General features: G+C 40.1%; 1 protein-coding gene across 2 annotated transcripts; it reads right to left on the bottom strand.

The window, feature by feature from the left end:
* Positions 1–7,001: 7,001 nt before the first annotated feature.
* On the bottom strand, positions 7,002–26,891 carry STARD6 (StAR related lipid transfer domain containing 6). Of its 2 annotated transcripts, XM_025273710.3 has the most exons (8): positions 26,099–26,891; positions 25,376–25,459; positions 23,839–23,932; positions 23,591–23,640; positions 20,247–20,373; positions 16,412–16,529; positions 13,887–13,980; positions 7,002–7,513 (listed from the first exon to the last, which is right to left on the bottom strand). In XM_025273710.3, the coding sequence occupies exons 3-8, from the start codon at positions 23,926–23,928 to the stop codon at positions 7,312–7,314; spliced, it is 681 nt and encodes a 226-aa protein (XP_025129495.2). In that variant the 5' UTR covers positions 23,929–23,932; positions 25,376–25,459; positions 26,099–26,891; the 3' UTR covers positions 7,002–7,311. The 2 variants fall into 2 exon arrangements, with proteins under 2 accessions (XP_025129495.2, XP_025129498.2); XM_025273713.3 differs by lacking the exons at positions 23,591–23,640; positions 23,839–23,932 and having other exon boundaries at positions 24,323–25,459.
* Positions 26,892–26,939: the final 48 nt, after the last annotated feature.

Below are 26,939 nucleotides of genomic sequence, written 5' to 3'. Positions count from 1 at the left end.
GGTGCAAATACTCGATAACTTTATGGTAAACATTCTTTCTGCGTCAACAAAAAACGTGTGGTTATTTGTTTTGTGGCTTTATTTTGTTAATAGGTAACTACTACAAAATTCAAGAGGCGGGGAGTTGTCACCAACCAACAAATGCCTGAAAATATGCTTTTGGCTTCAGTAGGGAGTTGAGAAAACTGTTAGCTGAGGCTGGAAGAATGATGGGGAAGTTGCTTTATTAAAAAGCTTTTATGAAACATTTGATAAAACAGCTACCTATGGTATCTTGGAAAACAAAGCGTACCTAATGAAAGGTCATCTCCAGGCAAAATCTCTGAAGCGCCACCTGGTGGCTTTCAGCTATATGGGTTAAAGTACTACATGCAGGAAAAGAGGCGCTTTAGAGAGAGGAGAGATGGGTAGGCTGCAAGCAGAAATTAAAGGAAACACAGAGAACCAGAACTACTAAAGTGGAAAACTTGCCATCTTACTTTCCAGCCACCCCGGTTAACAAGGTGGCAGAGTGAGCAGTGAGCATATGTCAAACATCAAGATTAACGGTCTCACTTCCGCACCTCTTGTATTCATGCTCCTTTACCACATGACTTTGCAGTTTCACTAAAAAGGCAGGTTTTATTTCCTTGCTTATGGATTATGAGTTTAGCCAGGTGACATGCTTTGCCAGTGGGATGTTAGGATTGAAAAAGCACGTGAGGTTTTTTCCACTTCTTTGCTTCCTCCTTTGCCTTCGTTGTGAGAACAGCTCCATCCCCACTGGAGGATGGAGACCCAGGAAGCAGAGCAACGTCACTCCAGTTGTTCCAGCCCAGGCCATCCTTTCTCAGATGACCCACAGCCAGTGCCAGACTTGGGATAAATAAAGTTAATTGTATGCCTCTGAGGTGTTGTGATTGTCTGTTATACATCATTATTGTGGCAATTGATATATGATAATTTACAGTAGTCAGAAGTAGTACAGAAGTCACCTTAATTTATGAAGAAGATAAAGTATGTGAAGAAAGCGTTAGTGAAAAAAAATGGCAGTGGAAAACATTTTATTCAGTTAAATCCCAAAACAACCTTCAAGTGGAAGACAAAGTTGCTCAAAGGACAAAGTTTGTTCAACAAAGTTGAAAGCAACTTATTAAAACAATTATTATAGACTGCCATTTTTTTAAAAGGATTTTTGATATTTGTCAAAGCTATAAACCCTAAATCAAAGTTCATTCTGAAGAAACTCATATAACTGAAAAACCTGAAAAAAACAAACAAACAGATTTTATGTCCAAAGAAGTTCAGTTCAGTCACTCAGTTGTGTCCAACTCTTTGCGACCCCATGAATCGCAGCATGCCAGGCCTCACCTGTCCATCACCAACTCCTGGAGTTCACTCAGACTCATGTCCATCAAGTCAGCGATGCCATCCAGCCATCTCATCCTCTGTCATCCCCTTCTTCTCCTGCCCCCTATCCCTCCCAGCATCAGGGTCTTTTCCAATGAGTCGACTCTTTACATGAGGTGGCCAGAGTATTGGCGTTTCAGCATCATTCCTTCCAGTGAACTCCCAGGACTGGTCTCCTTTAGGATGGACTGGTTGGATCTCCTTGCAGTCCGAGAGACTCGGAAGAGTCTTCTCCAGCACCACAGTTCAAAAGCATGAATTCTTCTGAGCTTAGCTTTCTTCACAGTCCAACTCTAACATCCATACCTGACCACCGGAAAAACCATAGCCTTGACTAGACAGATCTTTGTTGGTAAAGTATTATCTCTGCTTTTTAATATGCTATCTGGGTTGGTCATAATTTTCCTTCCAAGGAGTAAGCGTCTTTTAATTTCATGGCTGCAATCACCATCTGCAGTGACTTTGGGGCCCCCCAAAATAAAGTCTGACATTGTTTCCACTGTTTCCCCATCTATTTCCCATGAAGTGATGGGACCAGATGCCATGATCTTAGTTTTCTGAATGTTGAGCTTTAAGCCAACTTTTTCACTCTCAAAAGGCTTTTTAGTTCCTCTTCACTTTCTGCCATAAGGGTGTTGTCATCTGCATATCTGAGGTTATTGATATTTCTCCTGGCAATCTTGATTCCAGCTTGTGCTCCTTCCAGCCCAGCGTTTCTCATGATGTCCTCTGCATATAAGTTAAATAAGCAGGGTGACAGTATACAGCCTTGATGTATCATTATATGTGCCACTTGAACCAGTGTAGTGAAGGTATACAAAATAGTGTCTGCAGGTATCGTCTAGAAGCTGACAAAACTGAGAAATTATTTTTTCTTGCACCCTGTCAAACTTTAAAATATGGACTTCAGAAAAATTTAAGCAAAATTATAATAAATATCTTTTGATAAAACTTCAGGTTTATCTATCCCAGTTCTTCCTATGATGGTGATAATAGGAGGGACCTTGATTTGGACAGATACTGATTTTAATACTCATCTATTTGATCAAAATATATTTAATTCAATGTACTTATTTTTATAGAATTTAAAATTGTAAATTTATTCTGTTAAGTATCTCAAGACGTGAAAGACATCTAGGATGAAACTCATTTTCGTTGATAGTGGATGCAATTTTGTATTTCACAGAGTCTTGGTGCTTTTTCTGGCTTGTGAGATTAACTGCATACACTGGTATTGTTTGCTTTCTGATGTTGCAGAGAGCTCACGTTAGTGAAACGTCAGCTCTGCTGTATTGTTTTTGCTTTCATTATTTGCATTTTCAGCCCTTAGTTTCTTTATAGAAATCTTTTAAATTCATTTCTCCATTTTCCAAGGATTTTTTTATTAAAACTATCAATTTAAACTTACCCATAGAAAACCCAGTTTTCAAAATATACTGAAAGCCAACAGTCACTTCAGAACTTCCACATTGTGGGACTTATTCTTACTCCTCAGAATGTCATGTATGATGTATGTGTCTCAGGATTCTTTCATAAATGGCTAGGTGTGACAATGGAGTCAAAGTACTCAGTATGTATTAGTAATTAGCTATTTGCTTTTTTGAAAAAAAAAAAAAAAAAAATAGAAGTGGTACTGTTTTATTTCTGCACTCCAGTGGAACCCCCACCCCCACCCCTTTTGCTTTTTCTACCACAGATGCTGGAATACCTTTAAATACCAAGCATGGCCATGTGCTCCACTCTTGGCTAATGAGATGTGAGCGTCTTTGAATGAGGGGGTTTCCAAAAAAGCTACTGTAACAGGGTGAAATCAAGTAAAATGTCTTAGCTTTTACCCTTCGTTGTCCTGCCCATAACACTGGGGCAGAAAGGAGCTGCAAGCAAAGCAGAATTGATGTAAAGAGCCTCCCCGGTCTCAGTTATCATTAGTTTGGTACTGTGCATTCCCAGACTTCTTGTATGCAAGCAGTAAACTTCTCAACAGTATGTTCTCTGAAAGTCCTTTTTTTATTTTTGCAGCCAAATATTTTCTTAATTGATATAATCATGTTCTGATTCATTAACATATGTCCAGCATCATGGTTAGATAAGATCCAAGCTATGAAGGTGCATAGGGAATAAGCATTTATTTGATTCAATATAAACATTTTATTTTGGTAATTCCAGTAATGTCTGAGTATCTGAGATTATTAGGAGAGTTGCATGATTAGATTATTTAAAAGATTTAAAAATCAGTTTAGAATTATTATTTTTCATATTATTTGGATGACAGTATTACCTTCAAACTTGTGTTATATGGGATTTTTGTTACTGCAGATGACACCTTTCATAATACTACTTCATAAGGCCTTTCTTAGAGCAAAACTTTTAATTTTGATGAAGATTAATTTATTACTTTTCCTTACATGAATCATACTTTTGGTATCCAGTATAAGAACTCTGCCTAGCTGTAGGTTATGAAGATTTTTCTCCTAAAAGTTTTATAATTGAATGTTTTACATTTAAGCCCCTGTTCCATGTTAATTTTTTTATAAAGTGCAAGGTTAGGTCTTTGGATGTCAGTTACTTCAACACCATTTGCTGAAAGGTTGTCCTTCCTCCACTGAATTGCTTTCGCACCTTTGCCGGCTATCAGACGGGGGCTTCCCAGGTGGCTCAGTGGTAAAGAATCCACCTGCCAATGCAATGGCACCCCACTCCAGTACTCTTGCCTGGAAAATCCCATGGATGGAGGAGCCTGGTGGGCTGCAGTCCATGGGGCCGCTAGAGTTGGACACGACTGAGCGACTTCACTTTCACTTTTCACCTCATGCACTGGAGAAGGAAATGGCTCCCCACTGCAGTGTTCTTGCCTGGAGAATCCCAGGGACGGGGGAACCTGCTGGGCTGCCGTCTGTGGGGTCGCACAGAGTCGGACACGACTGAAGCGACGCAGCAGCAGCAGCCAATGCAGGAGACACAGATTCGATCCCTGGCTCGGGAAGATCCCTTGGAGGACGAAATGACAACCCGCTATGGTATTTTCGCCTGAAAAATCTCATGGACAGAGGAACCTGGCGGGCTCCAGTCCATGGGGTCACAGAGAGTTGGACACGACTGAGCATGCATGCACAGCCATCGAATGTGCTTTAAAGTACTCCCGAGGATACATTAATGACATTTGCCATTTTCACCTCTGTTTACCCATTCTGGTCTTGCTTTCCGAAGGACTGTGGACCGTTTTGAGCGATCTGTCTTGGCAGGCAGTCTCCTAGTTGTGTCACGGAGGGCTGGTGGAAGTGTGCACTCAGCTTCCCACCAGACCCAGCTCTCACCACCCTGCTGAACGGAGACACTGACCGAGCCATAAGGAGGCAGAACAGCCCCCTTCCTGGCAGGAATGGGCCCTGATTTGCATTATGTTGCTTCCAATTACAAATACAAGCTCAGCTCTGCACTTGGTCTCGAGGACACCGGGGCAGGATGGGGACGTGCAGTGCCGACCGGCCCCACGACCCACACCTGGTTTCGCCACCTAGGAGCGGAGGCCCAGATTCCTGCTGAGCCCCGCTGACTGCAGCCAGGGGGCACCGGTTTCCTTAAGTGGTGCAGATGCCCACAGATTTGGTGGCTTGGAGGAACAGATATTCTCCATTCCGGCGGCCGGAAGTCTGAAATCCAGGCGTCCTCAGGGTCGCGCTCAGTCTGAAGGCTCTAGGGGAGAATCCTTGTCCCTCGGCTTGTGGTTGCAGCATGTCATCCCCACCTCTGTCTCCACACAGCCTCCTCTTCGTCACACGGCTCTCCCATGTGCAACTCTTCCCGCACTTGGGGTTGGATTGAGAGCCCACCCAGATGATCTAGGGTGACCTCATTCTGAGGTTCTTAATTACATCTGCCGAGATCCTTTTTCCAAATACAGTCACAGGCTCCAGGGATTTGACAAGGACATGCCTTTTGGGGTCACCAGTCCACTCACCACAGACGGGAGGCCATCGCAGCTGGGTGGGGTAGGCCGCTTGGCATTTGCTGGGTGGCGGTGACACCGGGGATCAGGGAAGCTGACTGGTGAGCAGCCCTTCGTTGAACTAGCTGGTTAATTCATGGTGCTGCCAGGCGGGGCTGAAAGCTCATTTTGCCACTGGCTTTCACTGCCACCACCCCAGCCGGGATACCAAGGCTCTGAACCTGCCTCTGGCGGTGAAGGTGGACAGGGAGCTTCTGCTCAACCTTGCAGACACCAGGAGGCGGGGCGGCTGAGGTTTTTAGGTTGCTGTTTGGCTACAGTTCTATGGACCAGCCTTCTGTGTGTGGACACTCCTACGTGAGGAGCAGGGGAACAGGCTCTTTCCTAAAGCCTCCCCCACCTCTTCTGATTTCTACCTGCCATTCAGCAGTGCCAGGTTGGAGTCCTCTGCAGCGCCCCGTCTTTAATATACAGATGGTAATAAGGGAACCCAGAGAACTCTCTGCTAGGACATTCCTCAGGTGCCCAGGTCCTTGTCCAGTTTGCCACATTCTTTCCATCTAAGCTGGAGTCGTCCTATGCTTGTCTGGTGAGTGCACGGTCTTCTAGTTTTAGGAGGGAAGACTTGGGAGGAATGGGCTACTACATTCTGGCTAGACCAGAAATTGATTCATGATTCAGCTCCTGATGCCAGATTGTTGTTATTGTTTGGTCATTGTTGGGGTCCTTTAATGAACCGGGACCTGGCGGTCCGGAGGCAACTATAACAAAGTGAAAGAGAGAAAGAGGCTGATACTCCCTGGTTTATGCAGAAAACCAACAAAGTCCTTGACACAGGACTTAAGTCTCTCATGAAGGCACCGGGTGCCCTCTCGAGGAGGGGTGAAGGCACAGGGCACCTTCTTGAGAGAGTCTTAGAAGCCCGGGCAGGAGAGTGAACAAGACGGTCTCTGTGCTCCAAGGAATCAGCCGAAGAGACAGAGAGAGAAAGACAGACACGGGGACCCAAGCTCTGATGGAGCAAAGGTGCTATAATGATTTTTCTGTGAGTATATATAGTCTGCAGTACAAGAAGTTTCTTTCGTCAATGATAAAGATCAGAAAACCAAACGTACAGTAACCGTTACCAAGGGAACAAGGGATGATGATGATCACAAGGTCAGGAGACAATCCATCTCTCAAGGGGATCGAGACTAAGCAGTTTTGTCGTAAAGAGAATGTTTACTAAAGGAGATTCAAGCCTGTCTCACACAATGACCCCAGTTCCTGGGAGCAGTGTGCTGTTCCGCTTAAAAAGAAACAAAGGACTTGTGAGAAACAGCACGTAGGAATCCTCCTGTTAACATTCCCCAACAGGTCACTAAGAGGTGTCCAAGATTTTTGTGACCCCATGAATAGCATCCTGCCAGGCTTTTCTGTCCATAGGATTTCCCAGGCAAGAAAACTGGAGTGGGTTGCCGTGCAATCCTCCAGGGGATCTACCTGACCCAGGGATCGAACCTGCATCTCCTGTATTGGTAGGCGAATTCTTGACCACTGATTCATTAGGGAAGCCTGCACATTACAGACATCAACTGTCAAACATTCTAGCGGACTTCTTTTCGATTTTTACGTTCACGTTTCCTACAGTTATTGATTTAAGCAGTAGGTAAAACAATTTAAAATATATTTTAATCTTTAATTAGTGCTGACTTCTGATTGTATATGCTTCCTTTTTGATGCTTTTTGCAGAGAATTTTCCAGGGGAAAAAGCAAAAGATAAAAGTGCATTAAGAACCCTTGTTGTTTAACATTATTCTTATATGAGATTAAACACTGTATTTAATGCTATTGTCTTGTACAACTGTGTGGTCTTATTTTCACGAAGTACCTTCAGTAATTTGTTCAAGAATTCTGTTCAGAAGAGTGTCACAGTATTTATGCATATTGACTTAGAAGCAAAAGGCTGTAACTGCCTCACATGATTTTAAATGGCCTCATTTCTTCTTTAGGAATGATGAATGCCCATTATGATGATATCCACGTCTTGATGGAATTTTTTGTGTCTTTATTCCATCTTTTACATTGATCATGAAGCTTACTAAACTGGAAGGCATAGTTGCTTCAATTATTGATGGGGCCAATTTTCCTCTCATTTCTGTCTGAACAAACATCACTAGTTTGGAATATGCTGGATTCCTGTAAACAAAGGAAGAGTTAAAAAATACAAAGAATTTTTATCTATTGAATTTACAAGTTTATTAGAAGCAGGATTCTTAGTTACCATTGATTGCCAACACTGCTTATGACAGGGGAAATAGTGACTGAAGAAGGAAAAAACATGTGGAATGATTTGCACACTCAAAATTATTTTACATAAAAATATTAAGTAGTCAGACTATATCTTAAAGTCTTCAGTTTTAGTTATCATTTCTTTCTTGTCATTTTATCAACTTTTTAAAATTATAAAAGTAATGTATGCTTATGAAAATTTAAACAGTAGAGCATTTTCATAATTCCTCTTCACTCTGTTCCCCAGAGACAGTCACTATTTATAGTGTTGAATGTATCTGTTCAGATTATCATCTATGGATATAGGAAGATAACACATGTGTACACATATGTTTATGTACCCTATATACATGCACATGTACATTCTTACTTTTGCAAAAATGAGACATATTTATTTTTCTGGAACTAGTTTCATTTTCCTCTTAGTATGATACCATACACCTCTGTGTCTATACAGATCAGCTTATTGTTTTTAATGATTGCATATGGTATTTCATATTCTATTAACCAGTCCTCTATTGACTATCATGGAGTTATTTCTTACTTTTTGCCACAATAAATAAAGCTGCAATAAAACACCTTGTAATATATCCATTTGCATGTCTAGAAATATTGAGTTTCTAGGTCAATGTTTTTGTGTATTTAACATTTTGAAATGTTAACTCCAATCTACCTTCCAAGAAGACCATAGTAGTTTATATTCTAACCCAGTGAACTTCAAACTAGAGGATATGAAGACTTGCCAAGGGGTATGAGAGGCTGAATAACATTTAAGGGAATAAATTTTCAAACCTCTGACTCCCATGTACCTTTTCCTTAAACTGATCTAAGAATATATCTCTGATGGACATTCCAGCTTTTGTTCCACCAGCCTGATCACACCAGCCTTCTTTATAGAAACTTCTGCTTTATAGAACCAAGGGATATCTGTCATCTCCCCCAAATAAGACTGAATAGTACTAAGGTGCTTTACCCTGGCATATAAACATGAGTTGCTAAAGGAAAAATTCCATCAATTGGAAGTGAGTTAAGAAAGTGAATGACAGATGACAGTAATAAAACCTTACCATGTCAATTCTTTGCTTTCAATAAAATTTAAGGATCTAATTGAGTTGTCAGCTGATAAGTCATTAAAAACGATTTTTGATTATAGGTCACTATGTAACGTGGAATATAACTCAGAAGAATGTCAAGGGATTGCGTGATGGCACTAGAGTTCTACTCTCCATTTTAACCCACCTGTTCATGTGAACAAAGTTTCCTACAGTTACACTCATAAAAATGCAAAGTAGAAGTAGACTTGATGTCGTTCTATCTGATGGGATATCTAGAGCAGGCCTTTTGTCCCACGTTTTTTACAGGTAGGTGAGTGTAAGTGATAGAAGCATTTACTCTCAAACCAGAATGCATAGTTTGAAGCTGAGCTTTGCTGTTACCTATGTGAAACCTTGAGAAAGTTACTTAATTTCTCTGGGTTTCCATTTTCTTTTCTGCAAAATGGGGATAGTAAGACCATTACTTTATGGGGTTCTTGTGAGGATCAAATAGTTGACATTTGGTATCTGTAAATTGTAACAGTGTCTGACACATAGTAAATGCTAAGTTTTGCTACTAAGAAGTGTTTCCAGTAACAATTTGCTTTTACATTTAACAATTATGTAATACATTTTTATTTTGATCAATGGGTAATAATAACAATTTAAACCAGTACAAATAAACTTATTTTAACATTTAGATACTTCAGTTCAGTTGCTCAGTCATGTCTGACTCTTTGTGACCCCATGAACTGTGGCATGCCAGGCTTCCCTGTCCATCACCAACTCCTGGAGTTTACCCTAACTCATGTCCATTGAGTCGGTGATGACATCTAACCATCTCATCCTCTGTCGTCCCCTTCTCCTCCTGCCCTCAATCTTTCCCAGCATCAGGGTCTTTTCAAATGAGTCAGGTCTTGGCATCAGGTGCCCAAAGTATTGGAGTTTCAGCTTCAACATCATTCCTTCCAATGAACACCCAAGACTGATCTCCTTTAGGATGGACTGGTTGGATCTCCTTGAAGTTCATGGGACTCTCAAGAGTCTTCTCCAACACCACAGTTCAAAAGCATCAATTCTTCAGCACTCAGCTTTCTTTATAGTCCAGCTCTCATGTCCATACATGACTACTGGAAAAACCATAGCCTTGACTAGATGGACCTTTGTTGGCAAAGTAATGTCTCTGCTTTTCAATATGCTGTCTGGGTTAGTCATAACTTTGCTTCCAAGGAGTAAGTGTCTTTTAATTTCATGGCTGCAAATCACCATCTGCAGTGATTTTGGAGCCCCCCCCAAAAAAGTCTGACACTGTTTCCACTGTTTCCCCATCTATTTCCCATGAAGTGATGGGACCAGATGCCATGATCTTCATTTTCTGAATGTTGAGCTTTAAGCCAACTTTTTCACCCTCCTCTTGCACGTTCATCAAGAGGCTTTTTAGTTCCTCTTCACTTTCTGCTATAAGGGTGGTGTCATCTGCATATCTGAGATTATTGATATTTCACCCGGCAATCTTGATTCCAGCTTGTGCTTCCTCCAGGCTAGCGTTTCTCATTATGTACTCTGCATATAAGTTAAATAAGCAGGGTGACAATATACAGCCTTGACGTACTCCCTTTCCTATTTGGAACCAGTCTGTTGTTCCATGTCCAGTTCTAACTGTTGCCTCCTAACCTGCATACAGGTTTCTCAAGAGGCAGGTCAGGTGGTCTGGTATTCCCATCTCTTGAAGAATTTTCCACAGTTTATTGTGATCCACACAGTCAACGGCTTTGGCATAGTCAATAAAGCAGAAATAGATGTTTTTCTGGAACTCTCTTGCTTTTTCAATCATCCAGCAGATGTTGGCAATTTGATCTCAGGTTCCTCTGCCTTTTCTAAAACCAGCTTAAACATCTGGAAGTTCATGGTTCACGTATTGCTGAAGCCTGGCTTGGAGAATTTTGAGCATTTCTTTACTAGCCTGTGAGATGAGTGCAATTGTGCGGTAGTTTGAGAATTCTTTGGCATTGCCTTTCTTTGGGATTGGAATGAAAACTGACCTTTTCCAGTCCTGTGGCCACTGCGGAGTTTTCCAAATTTGCTGACATATTGAGTGCAGCACTTTCACAGCATCATCTTTTAGGATTCGAAATAGCTCAACTGGAATTCCATCACCTCCACTAGCTTTGTTCATAGTGATGGTTTCTAAGGCCCACTTGACTTCACATTCCAGGATATCTGGCTCTAGGTCAGTGATCACACCATCGTGATTATCTGGGTCGTAAAGATCTTTTTTGTACAGTTCTTCTGTGTATTCTTGCCACCTCTTCTTAATATCTTCTGCTTCTTTTAGGTCTTTGCTGTTTCTGTCCTTATTGTGCCCATATTTGCATGAAATGTTCCCATGGTATCTCTAATTTTCTCGAAGAGATCTCTAGTCTTTCCCATTCTATTGTTTCCCTCTTTCTTTGCATTGATTGCTGAGGAAGGCTTTCTTATCTCTCCTTGCTATTCTTTGGAACTCTACATTTAAATGGGTATATCTTTACTTTTCTTCTTTGCTTTTCACTTCTCTTGTCTCACAGCTATTTGTAAGGCCTCCTCAGACAGCCATTTTGCTTTTTTGCATTTCTTTTTCTTGAGGACAGTCTTGATCCCTGTCTCCTGTAAAATGTCACGAACCTCAGTCCATAGTTCATCAGGCACTCTGTCTATCAGATCTAGTCCCTTAAATCTATTTCTCACTTCTACTGTATAATCATAAAGGATTTGATTTAGGTCATACCTAAATGGTCTAGTGGTTTTCCCTACTTCCTTCAATTTAAGTCCGAATTTGGGAATAAGGAGTTCATGATCCGAGCCAGTCAGCTCCCGGTCATGTTTTTGCTGACTGTATAGAGCTTCTCCATCTTTGGCTGCAAAGAATATAATCAATCTGATTTCGGTGTTGACCATCTGGTGACGTCCATGTGTAGAGTCTTCTCTTGTGTTGTTGGAAGACGGCGTTTACTTTGACCAGTGCATTCTCTTGGCAAAACTCTATTAGCCTTTGCCCTGCTTCATTCTGTACTCCAAAGCCAAATTTGCCTGTTACTCCAGGCATTTCTTGACTTCCTACTTTTGCATTCCAGTCCCCTATAATGAGGGAGAAGGCAATGGCACCCCACTCCAGTACTGTTGCCTGGAAAATCCCATGGATGGAGGAGCCTGGTAGGCTGCAGTCCATGGGGTCGGGAAGAGTCGGACATGACTGAGCGACTTCACTTTCACTTTCCACTTTCATGCATTGGAGAAGGAAATGGCAATCCACTCCAGTGTTCTTGCCTGGCGAATCCCATGGACGGAGAAGCCTGGTGGGCTGCTGTCTCTGGGGTTGCACAGAGTCGGACACGACTGAAGCGACTTAGCAGCAGCAGCCCCTATAATGAAAATGACATTGTTTTTGGGTGTTAGTTCTAAAAGGTCTTATAGGTCTTCATAGAACTGTTCAACTTCAGCTTCTTCAGCATTAGATACTTAGGGTCGCAGAAATTAAAACAAATTTTAAAAATTAGGTACTTATTCTTATAGAGGTATGATAGAAAGTAAACAGTGATTGATAAAAGAACCCACAGCATAAACACTGATTGATAAAAGAACCCAAAGCATAAAATATATTTTATTTGGATAAAATTATGCAAGGTAAAAAGAGTAAAAATATCAGATTTATAGTATGCTGGAAATTTCACCCTCTTGATATAATGCTATGCAAAATTTTAATATCAACTTAAAAATGTGCAAGGCAATATACAATTTTACAAAATTCTCTTAGAGGGGTTTGAAGACCACTGCTCCAACCAACCATATGAGCATCTATTTTCCTAAACCTTTTTCTATGCAGGGTTTAGACTATTTTTACATTGTCTCAAATGGCTGGACTCATTAGCAATTTGTATGGCCTTAAATCTCTATGTGAATTTACTAGGGCTTTACACACTTAACAAAGCTTTTCCAAGATTTACTGGAGAGTATGTTTACTGTAGATAATATGCTTTATAAATTTACTACAGGACTTGAGCTGCACAAAAGGAAAAGGTACAGAAGAATCACTTTTTTGTCAGTATCCTTCTCCAGCAGGTTGCTAGGCAGAGTTACCACTCTGGGTAGAATATCTAAATTAGTGTTTCTCTCTCTCTCTCTTTTTTTTTTCTTTTTTTTTTTTGCAGTGGAAAGGGAATGGTGACAAGGTGCAAGAAGGGGACTTTGCCTGTGAAGCACACCTTAGGTTGTGTAACTTCCCAACCAGAGTCCCCACTAGCAGCTGATTCACCTACCTGATATGGAGTAATAATCTTTCCCTTGTTTTATCCTTTCCTGCTGTGGAGAATACAGTCTTGGCTATATAATCAAAATTGATAGATGGGGAGAAAGACTACATTGTCATCATCATCATCATCTGAACCAATGATCCTGTCCATCAATGTAAATATTTGTGGATTTCTTTTAGTTCTCTAATTCAGTAGAAAACATTAAGGAATATGGGTCTAAGTGTCATTTTATTTTGACTTCCTTCACATACATATTTTTCTCCTACTGAGTGGTTTATATCTGACCAATATAAAGTTTTACATGTCATTTTATATGCTAGTATCTTATTTAATATAAAGTCATTTAGCAAATATGTAAGAAAGTTGTAGACTGATATATAGTGAATTAATATATATATGCATTTACAGAATATGTGTATTGGATGTCACCATCTTATCCAGTGGCTGGCCACCTGTGGGCAGAGACTCATCTCTAATTTCTCCAGCTCTTCCCTCTCTGAATTTACCTACTGGGTAGCTTATTCTGCAGGTATCTGTTCATAGTAAGTAGTCCACTGGAAAGAATATATTCAAAGTAAAGCATGATTCATTGCTGATAAATGTAACTATTATAATTCTAGAGAAATTTATTTTTCATTTGCAAAAATCCTTTAATAATTCACAGAAGTGACGAATGGAGAAACATAAAACATCAGGCTAAGGTTCATTGGAGGGCATGATGATGTCTGTGAACATGTGACTAGTGCCAGAAACTGTAAATTATACTTTATAGGGAATTATCTATTCTGATTCTACTTAAGATGAAAAATACTTGAAAAACTATTTTAAAAAATGTATTTAGGGGCATTTTTTCCCCCCAACAGGATATACCAGAAAATATTTCTGGTGAGTTAGTTAGCAAGTTACAAACTGAACTAAAAAATGGTTAAACAATAAATATATGGAAATAACACTTACTTTTGCACAGGTAAACATATATAGCCACAAGCATGGTTATAACCTCGGATGTAACTTGAGGATGGAGGATATGCTGGAAAATCCACACTAGTAGCTAAGTGATCAAAAGAAAAATTAAAATGAAACCTATGCCACAAAGATGAAAAATTCTGTTTCCAGTAACATATTTTCAAAAATGCATGACATAGCATTTGATTTAACACTGACATTAATTAACATAGGTATGTATGTTTGCACACTTGAGTGTGTACACAGGCCAAAAATGAAAAAGTATCATACTACAAGTACTAGCATGAAAAAGTATCACTACTGTCCTCTTAAACTTTTTCACGCTAGTACTTCTAAAGACACTGCTACCTTTTACACACAAGAAGAACTGTTAAAAGTATAATTTATTTACTTTCTGAGGTCTGAAGCAGAAATTGCAAAGAAACAGACTAATCTACTAGGATAGATTTTTTTGGTTTATCATTTTTAAAATAAAATATTTGATGTGTTATTTAGCCTGTCAATGGAGGCAGTTTAAATGCTCTTTTCTGCCAATTCCCTGTAGCTAACTTCAATGTATGATTAAAAATCAGTAGATTTTGTTTTAGGAATTATGCAGTGTAACTGCAAAACTGCATGTGAAGGTAGAAGGGAGGAGATCTGATTATCTTCACGTTTATGATAATTATAGATACTCTTCCTAAAAACATTTTAAAATATGTATTTCTTTAGTCTGTGCAACTGAATCCTGCTCATCAGAGAATTTTCCTATATGATTTTAATATACATAATCACTTCAGTAGGAAATACAACATTAAGCTCTAGTTAGGAGACAAAATGTGGGAAATGTGTTTGCATTTCCCATTTTCACGATCTGTTCCATCATCTTAATAGAGCCAGTTACGTTGGCAAAATGGTACTGTCAAAATTGATATTAACATATTTTTTCTCTGTTTAAAATATGGAGATTATATTTGTCTTTATTTTTTTTAATTTTGTTACATTCCACAAACAAGTATGGGTCTTTTGTGAGGCACGCAGTATGGTAGTTAGCACAGATTCTGGAAAATCAGAAAGACTTGAGCTGCTGCTTAGCTATGTAACTTGATTTCTGTAAACTTCAGTTTCCTTACTGGTGAGAAAATGCCTGCAAAACATTTCGCTAAAAGCAAAGTACACAGTAAGCTAAACAACAGTGGAAACATTAAGAAGAAAACTATCAGTGTTCATCAAAAACTCATTCAAAGAAAATCACTTAAAAGCAAATTCAGTAGTGATCACTGAATGACTGATTATAACTATTCATGGATTTTATCTTCTATACTTCTTTTTGACCTTCCTTCTGACCATCAAAAATGAGACACAAATAGAATGGTTTCAAGATAGACAATAAGAGATCAATAAGAGATCTCTGATTCAAATGGCCAGTATTTTGTGTTATAGGCAGTGAATAAGTTTTTATGTGCCCTCATTTGAAAATGAGATGACTAATGACAGTTGTATGAAAATATATGAGACAAATATGTGAAAGTGATGAACATCAGTCCCCAGTGGTATATACGGTCAACAGAGCTAATTGTGCGCGTGAGTGCTATTAGCAGAGCTATTACTCAGACTTGTACTCTGAAACTTAGAGTCCTACAAGCGGAAAAGAGTAATTAGCAACAGTTAACTGTCCCTGTCCCCAAATAGTTACAGTAGGGGCAACTATTCACATAGGAGTAGCGAGATTAAATTGAATTTCAGAGGAAAAAAACAGGCTCTAGGCTACTACTGTTCTACCAAAGTCCCTTCTCCATAAATTATCTTGAGTTCTAGGAGTCCAAAGATCTCTGGGGTGTAAACTGGTATGTTTTAAGTGAATAATGCAAATGGCAAGTGTCTACACATTTGCATTTTACAGAGTGACACATTTTTGGCTGGGGGTGGGGGGTAGGATAAGGACTGGAGAAATAAATGGCAACCCACTTCAGTATTCTTGCCTGGGAAATCCCACGGACAGAGGAGCCTGGTTGGCTACAGTCCATGGGATCATGAAGAGTTGGACACAACTTAGTGACTGAGCAACAAGCAATGGATAAGAGTATGTTAAAACTTTCAGTTTTTAAAAGAAATGTAAGCACATTTATGAAAAGAGCTATCTAGTGGAATTTTCTTCAGGATTTTTATCAGTTTTTAAATATACCCATTCTACATATTCAAATATAGAAGTATATATCCAAAGATCCATTTTGTTTCTTGGTAGTTTTGTGATGTACGCTGTGAAGGTTTAGCCGCAAATATCTATTCAGTGCTGCAGGGTATATGCTGCAAAAAGGCCAGGAGACGCCACAGTCATTGACTATGATATAAATGGCACCTCCAGAATTAGGTTAAAAACTTCAGGCTTACCTACAGTACACATGTATTTATTGGACTCACCAAATAAATATAAGAATAATTAATTGAAAATATTCTTTCAAACTGTGAGTTAAAAGAAAAAAATTTATTAATGACTCATAGTAATTCCCAAGTGTGGGCAAAATGTTTCAACTTACAGCTGATAACATCCATATTCCCTTCGTAGTGCTTCAAAGAGACTAAGTTGATAAAGTCTCGGGGGGAAATTGAGCCCATGGCAAAACTTTCTGTAATGGTATGACACAGGAATGTATCCTGAAACAAATCAAATCATAAAGATTGAAACAATTATTTAATATCTGTTCTTTGTACTGCTCCCCAAAGAATTTCACTAAGTTTGGCCTGTTTTTGGAAAAAGCATGGCTTTGAGGTTTTAAGAATTTATCACCAAGTCAGCTTGCATTTTCAGTGTTAAAGAAATATTAGATGTGTAATTATAAGTGCAAGGCAACAAAAGCAAAAATAAAAGAGTGGGACTACATTAAACTAAAATGCCTCTGCACAGCAAAGGAAACCATTAACAAAATGAAAAGGCGACCCACAGAGTGGGAGAAAATATTTGCAAATAATATATCTAACAAGGGGTTAATATAAATTACAAATACAATAAATTTAGAAAAGAATCTTGATATTATCTAATATTTGAATTTTTAGATGAAGAAATTGAAGCCTAACATTGGGGTCGTACAGAGTCGGACACGACTGAAGCGACTTAGCGATTAAGTTAACGTGTAGAGCTAGAGAGATGTACAGAACTAGAACCTGGGTTTCCAGATTTCCAGTACAACAGTGTGTCTGCTACTCCACACTGACTAGGTAATATATTCAGAATAACATATTGACGTAGCAGCCTGTGGTGTAAAGCCTAAAATTAAAGACCAGTATATGTGCTGCTTTGACATCTGTTAAAATTGAGTCTTGAATGGCCAAACTGCAAGATCCTCTCTTCACTCTGTTCCCATAGATAAGAGCCCTTAGTCCAACAACTCTCCTTATCAGCAGGATAAGACACAGTTCCTACTTACACCTGAGTAGTGGGTTTCAGTACCCTGCTATCCTGTAGAGTTAGTCCAACAACCAATCAGATCCTCCTGCAAGAATCAGGGGTCACCTCAGCTTCTTGATACTACAAAACCTGCTGTGCACAACTCCTGGTTATTAACTCTGTTACTGAGTGCAACTCCCCTGTCACACTGCGGGGCATGGTGTGTCCTGGGCAGCTTAGCTGAGCTACTCCACGTACTGCTGCCTCAGCATCCATTTTGTTTGGCCAAGCAGCCTGCGGGGGCTTAAACTAACACCAGCTCTCTCACGTAAGCATAGCCTAGATAATAGCCCGCAGAGTCGCAAGCAAATATAAGTTCCTGATATGACTTCCCCAACAGCCCTTCTGGTCAGCAGTCTCCCACACTTCCCAGGACCTTCCCCTTGTGAGCCCCTTAAATCAGACCACCTGTGTAGTTTACTAAAATCCTGCCATGTTTGGTTCCAAATGATCAATCTTGCCTTAGCCTAGGAGCCCCAAAGCACTCTACCCACAGACCCTAATAAAGGCACAAGTCCACCTCTGTCTGCACCCTGCATTGACCACCCCACACAGGGCCCCTGACGTGTGCTATGCACTTCCTCCAGGACTGTAATAAACTTCTCTATTTCAATTTCTTTTGTGGTCATTTGTTGAACCTGGCTCACCACTGGCATCCTGTGCCCCACCAACAAATGTTAATTTAACAAAGTCTTAACAGTCTTCCTTTCCTGGGCTGTGATTAGTCTTAATAAACTGCTGTAGATCTTATTTGTCTAAGTGCTGGTGTCAAAGTGTTTGTTTGACCACCGCCATAACCCTAGAGCAGGAATCCCTTCCTCACCAATGGAGTGAATGAGTCAATTAAAATGCACCCTTGCAAAATGAATGCTACAAACATTCATAAGAAGGCAGAAAAAGTCTTCTCATTGTGTAATGTGATTCAGAGATATTATGGTATACTGAAAAAGACATCAAATCTGAATCAGGAGATCAGTATAAGTCCTGGGTCTACCATACACTGTCTGTGTTGACCTTGGGCAAATCTAAATTTCTCTGGCCACCTGATGCGAAGAACTGACTCATTTGAAAAGACCCTGATGCTGGGAAAGATTGAAGGCAGGAGGAGAAGGGGACGACAGAGGATGAGATGGTTGGGTGTCATCACTGACTCAAAGGACATGAGTTTGAGTAAACTCCAGGAGTTGGTGATGGACAGGGAGGCCTGGTGTGCTGCAGTCCACGGGGTCGCAAAGAGTCGGACACGACTGAGCAACTGAACTGAACTGAAATTTCTCTGAATATGTTTTCAAGTCTTTTGATGCCAAATCTACTATACTTTCCATTATTGTAGCTGACTTGCAGCAAAAACAGAAATATCTGAAATGCTAACAAAACTGTATAATTAGTATCATATAATTATGAATGAAACAATAACAATGTTTGCATTTCATTTGTGATAGACCAAGTTCAAATCCCAAGAGGGTCACAGACATGTGTTCTCTGTGGACAAGAACTCCAGAGCCTTTCTCCAAGATGAAACTACTTTACCTTCCCGGGCTTTTCTGCAACCTCACCCTCATTCCAGATTTTAAAATCAGTTTAATAGAAGGAGGTGCAGTTAACCTACAGAGTTGTAAATAAACGGTAAAGTGATGGCAGGTATGTGGGACATTTGTTTGATGAGTGAAATGGGCTTGGAGACTTAAAGAACCAGACTCAGTAATCTGGAATTTTACAAATGCAACTGTTTGTAAAAATCATAAAAGTTTGCATTCCGCCAACATTCTTCACCTCTACCATTTCCTTCTAATAAAATTATTATTAGCCAAAATATAGAAGTCATTTTTTAAAGACAGCCTGCTGCTGCTAAGTCACTTCAGTCGTGTCCGACTCTGTGTGACCCCATAGATGGCAGCCTACCAGGCTCCCCCATCCCTAGGATTCTCCAGGCAAGAACACTGGAGTGGGTTGCCATTTCCTTCTCCAATGCATGAAAGTGAAAAGTGAAAGTGAAGTCGCTCAGTCATGTCCGACTCTTCCCAACCCCATGGACTGCAGCCTACCAGGCTCTTCCATCCATGGGATTTTCCAGGCAAGAGTACTGGAGTGGGTTGCCATTGCCTTCTCTGAAAAACAGCCTGCTAAGGTGTAATTTACGTATGGTGACATCTAGCAGTCTTCGTTAAGTACCAGAGTGACATGGTACTGCAGCAGAGTTCGGAGTCCCTCAGCCGACTCCCGTCTTCTGTTTCTCCCCCTTCCCACCGCATCTCAGTCTCTCAGTCTCTCTTGTTTCACCCATTTCCTCTCCTCCTGAGCTCTCAGTGTGGCCTCCCCTCACCCTGCTCCTCTGCCCTTCTAAGCCCCATTTTGCCTGTTGCATTCTGTCTTCCTTTCTCTCACCTCTAGGACTTTAACTTCCTACTCCATTACCTCTATTTTTCTTTTCTCTGTTTTTATTCTTCCCCTTCATCTCTGAGATAATGTATTTGAAAGTGTTTCTAAAACCACAACCTCATAATGTTATTTCACACATGCTTGTAAAAAGTTACATACTATTTGTTCCTAAGTCCTTAACAGTATCTACAATGTTATCTAGTGTGTTATGACTACGATAAATCTACTGACTTCCATCAACAAGGCATGCTTAATTTTTTTTCCCCTTGATGGAGGAGGCAAATCCATGAGTTCAGTCCTATCAATACCCAAAGGCACACATCTGCAGGAAAGCTGACCAGTTTCAGAATGTGGTATGCACTAAAAATAGAATAAAGCTAACTGGAATTGAACTCTCAATTAATAAAGAAAAAAGTTTTAAGCTTTTTATAAAGATTTCAACTTGATTTGAATATATAAAATACAGATGTAATAAACTGAAATCACTAAGATATAAAAGCTAAAACTGCATGAATACAGTAAAAGTCCAACATTAAACAATAGATTACCAAATCAATCTTTAGTACCATGTTGTGCATTTTCAATGATTTGTCCCATGTGACTCTGTTTTCAGGTTTGAAGAGGAAATCAGATAGTTTAGATGTCGATTCTGGAATCATTGCTTCAACACGATATCTATGGTTAACAAAATAAAGAAAATTCAAAATTTAATTGAATTTAGCCTAAGTTGAAAATATGGTATCACAGTATTAAGCACACTAATTTAACAAATAATATAAAGAAAATTTGAAGGTAATATTAGTGATTTAAAATACTAATATTCCATTGTAAGTTGTTGTTTAGTTGCTAAGTCATGTCTGACTCTTTTGTGACCCCATGGACTGTAGCCGGTCAGACTCCTCTGTCCATGGAATTCTCCAGGCAAGAATACTGGAGCAGGTTGCCATTCCCTTCTCCAGGGGATCTTCCTGACCCAGAGATCAAGCCTGTGTCTCCTGCATTGGGAGGCGGATTCTTTACCACTGAGCCACCAGGGAAGCCAGTAACAGTTTTATTTAAATACGTATTACAATAGTTAATATAAAGTATTTAAAAATTCATTTTTCAACAAATTTTGTTTGTACTGTTTCTATAGTTGTCTTTTTTTTTTTTTTTTTTTTTTTTTTAATTATTTGGCTGCACCGTGTCTTAGTCGCAGAACCCAGGTGGGCCTTTGTTGCTGTGTGCGGGCTCCCCTCTGGGTCTGGCTTGTCTCCAGAGTGCACATGCTCAGTAGTCAAGGGGAGTGGGTGTAGTTGCCCTATGGCTTGTGGGATCTCAGTTCCCCAAGCAGGGATTGAATCATGTCCCCTGTATAGGGTGGTGGATGCTTAACCACTGGACCATCAGGGAAGTCCCTATTGTTGTCTTTTTAAAAGGACTACTTTCATTTACAATTTTTCTAAATTCTTTCTCATAAACTTTTACATGCTGTATTTATCATAAGCCTCAAGTAACTGATGAGATGCTTGTGTGGTTGTGCAGCATCTTGTGGCCTTAACTCTTAAGAATAATATGATATAAGCAGAGGTCAAAAAACTTTTCAGTAAAGAGCCAGATGGTAAATAATTTGGCTTTGCTTCATGACATAGAACATAGACTTCATGTTCCATGTTGCAATTATTCAACTTTATTAGTGCAGCAGTGAAACAGCCATAGACAATATATAATAAATGGGTCTGTCTGTATTATAATTAAACTGTCAGTTTTCACTCCAATCCCAAAGAAAGGCAGTGCCAACGAATGTTCAAACCATACAACTGCACTCATTTCATGTGCTAGCAAGGTAATGCTCAAAACCCCTCAAACTAGGCTTCAACAGTACATGAACTGAGAACTTCAGATTTACAAGCTGGATTTAGAAAATGCAGGGTTTAGAAAACCAGAGATCAAATTGCCAACATCTGTTGCATCAAAGAAAAAGCAAGGGAATTCCAGAAAAACATCTATTTCTGCTTCACTGCTGTTGCTGCTAAGTCGCTGCAGTCGTGTCTGACTCTGTGCGACCCCATAGACAGCAGCCCAGCAGGCTCCCCTGTCCCTGGGATTCTCCAGGCAAGAACACTGGAGTGGGTTGCCATTTCCTTCTCCAATTTTCTGCTTCACTGACTTCTGCTAAAGGCTTTGACTGTGTGGATCACAACAAACTGTGGAAAATTCTTAAAGAGATGGGAATACCAGACCACCTTACCTGTCTCCTGAGAAATCTGTATTCAGAACAAGAAGCAACAGTTAGAACTGGACATGAAATGATGGACTGCTTTAAAGTTGGGAAAGGAATAGGCAAGGCTGTATGTATATTGTCACCCTGCTTATTTAACTTCTATGCAGAGTACATCATGTGAATTGCTGGGCTGGATGACTCATAAGCTCTAATCAAGATTGCTGGGAGAAATATCAACAACCTCAGATATGCAGATGATACCACTCTAGAGGAAATCAACCCTGATTATTCATTGGAAGGATTGATGCTGAAGCTGAAGCTCCAATACTTGGGCAACCTGATGGGAAGAACTGACTCATTAGAAAAGACCCTGATGCTGGGAAAGGTTGAAAGCAGGAGGAGAAGGGGGTGACAGAGGATGAGACGGTTGAATGCGCTCAGTGACTCAATGGACATGAGTTTGAGCAAGCTCAGGGAGATGGTGAAGGACCGGGAAGCCTCGAGTGCTGCAGTCCATGGGGTCGGAAAGAGTCGGACACCACTGAGCCACTGAACAACAACCCTCCCCCCTGCCCCCGCCATCAAAAAAAACTGAGTCAAATTTGGTTTTCTAAATAACATATCATGATCAATAAATGAACAACTCTTAAAAATATGGTTTAAAAAACGTCTGCACAATTTCCCTTAGTGTATTTGAATTTGAAACAACAGGTTCCTAAAAAATATCCTTAAAAAGCAGCTTACAGAAAAAATTATAAAAGAATCTGCCTGCCAATGCAAGAGACTCAGAAGACATAAGTTCGATCCCTGGGTCGGGAAGATCCCCTGGAGGAGGAAATGGCAACCCACTTCAGTATTCTTGCCAGGAAAATTCCATGGACAGAGTAGCCTAGAGGGTTAAAGTTCATGGGTTGCAAAGAGTCGGATACAACTGTGGAACTAAACGTGCACACATGTGTACACACACACATACACAATATCCTTAAAAGCACTTACAGAAAAAATTATATATATTTGCAAGAAAAATATATTGGGGAAATAAACTTTATCTTTAAGTGGTTCACTTAATGGAAAGGTGAAATGTTGAAAAGACCACAAAATACTCTATGAAAAAACCAATCTATTTTTACAGTTATTAGTTCTTGAAGTGGAAATTTCCTAGCTTTGTGACGTATTCACTAGAAGTGATTTTTTTTTTCTGTTTTCAAGTTTGAAAATTCGATGGTACATATTACTCTATTTTTATTAATCCATGTTTCAACCAAGTGACTTTATAAGTAATTTCTATTTCCTGTTCACTATCCAATAATGTCTTATAGCTAATGAAGTAGCACTGAATTCTTGGAGAAGGCACTGGCAACTCACTCCAGTACTCTTGCCTGGAAAATCCCATGGACGGAGGAGCCTGGTAGGCTGCAGTCCATGGGGTCGCTAAGAGTTGGGCACGACTAAGCAACTTCACTTTCACTTTTCACTTTCATGCACTGGAGAAGGAAATGGCAACCCACTCCAGTGTTCTTGCCTGGAGAATCCCAGGGACGGGGGAGCCTGGTGGGCTGCCATCTATGGGGCTGCACAGAGTCGGACACGACTGAAGCAACTTAGCAGCAGTAGCAGCAGCACTGAATTCTAGATAGATCAATGTCATTGAATTCAAAACCATGATTATAAATAGGAAATTGTACTCACAGATTTCCATGGAATTTTTTAGAAGCCTTGCTGGAAACAGTTATTTTTTTCTCAAAGAGGAATAAAAAATCCACAAATAAATTAGCTGTCAGATACAGAAAGAAATGAAATATAAAAAAACAAACAAAAAAAATGAAAGTAAAAACCTTTTTTGGTTTGTAAAAGAAAATATTAAAAAAAAGTCTTTGCAATAATTTGTTTTCCATTAAAAAACAAACTCTTGAAATATATTTAACTTGTTTTCTTACTGAATTCTTAACCACTTTCCAGCCTGATGAATCTTGATAGTAACCTAAAATTTCTTGAGCAGTTTGTTGGGCAAGTGCCTTATAGTCCATCTACCTGCAAATATGCAAAGTATTAAAAGCAAATGACTGGTGAGAAAGAAATCATACAAAGATTTTTTTAAATGCTCTATTTCATTTTAATACTATTTCTAAATGTCTGTCACATAGCAATGAACAATAATTCTGTTTTCAATGCATGCATGCATGGATCTCTTCTTTTTTATTCAGTATTTCAAATGAGAAAATGTGATACATTACAAAGAGCAGGCTTTAGCTTTGGAGTCAGAGACTGGAGTCAAATCCTGTCTCTGCCACTGACAAATTGTAAACCACATTATTTAATATTTCTCTTTCCCCATTTTATCAAACTGTAAAACTGGGATAATACCTAAGTCAGTACAACTGATGTGAGGATTAATTGAAACAATACACTTAAACATCTTACCCCTTTACCTGGCACATATTATTTCTAACAGCTCAGTCTTGCTTCCTTTCTCCTGTGAAGCAACATAATCTGTTGATCAGGGGTTATTGGGGCTTTATCTCTTTTAAAGTGAGTGGCAGTGGCACTGAAGGACCTGACCCCTGGCTTCCTCTGCAAAATCAACTTCTTCCTGTTTCCTTCTCTCCCTCTTCGCGCCAATCATTTTGAGCTTCCTGGTTGTTCCTCAGATACAACCAAGCAACTTCCTACCTCAGGGTCTTTGTACTTGCTGTTCCCCGTGCTTGTAATGTTCTTCCTCAGTGTGCTCACAACTGACTCCTCCTCGTTGGTGTCTTTGCTTAAATATTCTCTTCAGAGAGGATCAAGTTCATATCAACTCAGATCAAACAGACATATTAAACTCTTGCTAAGGGCTAAATATTGTGGTATCTGTGGCAAAAGCAGTTGAGTATGATCCTGTTCCTGCTTTGAATAAGCTCAGGAAGGTGGTGTCTCATTGGTCCTTTGGCCCATCACCCAGTTTTCAGTTAAGGGAAGCTGGCTGGTGTGGTGGAAAGAATGACAACACAGAACTGGATTCAAACCTTGGCTTTGCCATTTACCACCAGCTTTAAAATTTAGGGTAAACTGCTTAGCCTTTGGACTTCGATTTTCATTTCTATAGACAGGGGATAGTAATACCTGTCTCATGGGGTTATTATGAGGATTAAGTGATTCAATATATGTAGAAGTGACTGAAACAGTGTCAGGCCCTTCTTGGTGATCAAAGGTTAGTTTTTGCTTTTTCTTTAAATGGACATATTTAAATCTAGCTAAAAACAAACAACCAACCAAAAACTCTCCTAAGAGCTGCCTGAATAAACCTTCTCAGAGTTTAATTATCAGCATATGTCTTCCTGCCCTCACCTAAATGCCTTTAGGTTGGATCATAAACTACTTTTCTCTTGTTTTAGTTCTTCGGCAAGGTGTAGCACCTAATTGACATCTATATTTGAAAAACGTTTGGTAAACTGTTATAATTCCTTCTTCTTAGGAGACTCTTGGTTTCTTTACCTTTCCTAGTAGATCTAATCCAGAATTTTAATAACTACTGGGACTCTTCTCCAAATCCTGATGGATATCTCCATATCTTTTAACCTGTGAAGGAACAAAAGTGGAAGCAGAATTATTTTGATCCATGAATTAGAAAATATATTTGATAATTTCCTTAATATTTTTTCAGTGTCTTTGATTTGTACTTTATGTACTCATTCGGAAACATGTACTATATGTTTCCTCAATGTAAGAAAAAGGTAGTAAGAACATAAAGATAATGTTTATGAAAAGAACCTTTGAGAAATTATCTTTTAAAAGGACAGGTTTAAAAGACACTTAAGTGTGAAATGTGGATTAAAATGTCTAAGTTTTTAAGCTCATGCCACTAACAATCCTTGGTTGGTCCCTGACCTGGGCTTCTCCCAGCGTATATAACACAGTCCTTTATTTCCTACCAACAACATACTTGATACTGAAGGATCATGAAATTGCAGATTTTTTGCAACATATCGCTAGAATATAAACTTTCTGCAAGGACTTTGTCTTATTCATTTTCAAATCGCTAGCACTGCTTACTGCCACAACAAACATGTGCTTAACTGAACCACTCAACTAAATTTTATAGCTTCTGGACCTTTTCGTTTGCCAAGAAAAAAAAAAAGGTATGGTTAAGCCTAGTGGGCTAGAGAGGGTGACGAGATGAAAAGAGCCAACGGCAAGACTCCAGTTGGACAGTATTACCTGGTGATGTAACACTGGTTGAGCAGGAACATGTTCAGATGGGATAATGATCAAGGATATCTTCACCCACAGGGTCAGTGGAAAATAAACACAAACCAATATTGAGATGGCATCTTTTTCTGATAACACCACTCGGTTGAAACTGGTTTCTTCGCACCTCACATCCTGTCCCAGCCTTGTAAACAGGTTCCCATATGTTGTTAAGTGGTTCTTTACATCTGTTTGTATAATCTCCCTCTTTCTGGGCTGCCTGAGTGGGTCCCCAATCCGTGCTGGGTCATTGCCATTCTTCCCTGGGAATCAAGGTCCCCAAGGACTTTGTTAAGTGTCATCGCGGGCCCAACTCCCTCCTCCAATTCCGCGTCTCGGAATTGAACTCGAGGCGGCTGGTGGGGAGACCAGGGAAGCCGGGTTCACGGAAGAGAAGGGGAAGGCGCAGAGGGAGGGAGGGAAGAACGTGGTCTGGGGAGCGGCCCCCCGGGCCCAGTGGCTGTCTTATCCTGGGAGCGGGTTTCTGAAAGCAGGTAGGCCGAGCGTGTGGGGAGGACTGGAATGGGGGGGCTAGCTCTCAAAAGACTGAAACGGAAGCCGCCAGGGTTCCAGGTCCCCCCTTTCTGCCCAGTCCCCTCTTGAAGCCTTGGGAAACTGGCCGAAGGAAGCTCAGCCTGTCATCCGTGGAGACCGGCCGCACGGAGCCGTAACTAAGACCGGGAGGACGTAGCGCGTGCGGGTCAACAACGCGGAGGTAGCCTGGGATCTCCGCACCCCGGTAGACCCGGAAGGAAAAACTACACTTCCCAGCGGCGACCGCGACCCAGCCCCGTTCTCTCCGCCCCGCTCC

This window comes from Bubalus bubalis, chromosome 22 (genome assembly GCF_019923935.1).
Source record: "Bubalus bubalis isolate 160015118507 breed Murrah chromosome 22, NDDB_SH_1, whole genome shotgun sequence".
Lineage (NCBI taxonomy): Eukaryota > Metazoa > Chordata > Mammalia > Artiodactyla > Bovidae > Bubalus > Bubalus bubalis.
Note: the sequence above shows the minus strand (reverse complement) of the source record. Positions and strands in the feature narration are given on the sequence as shown.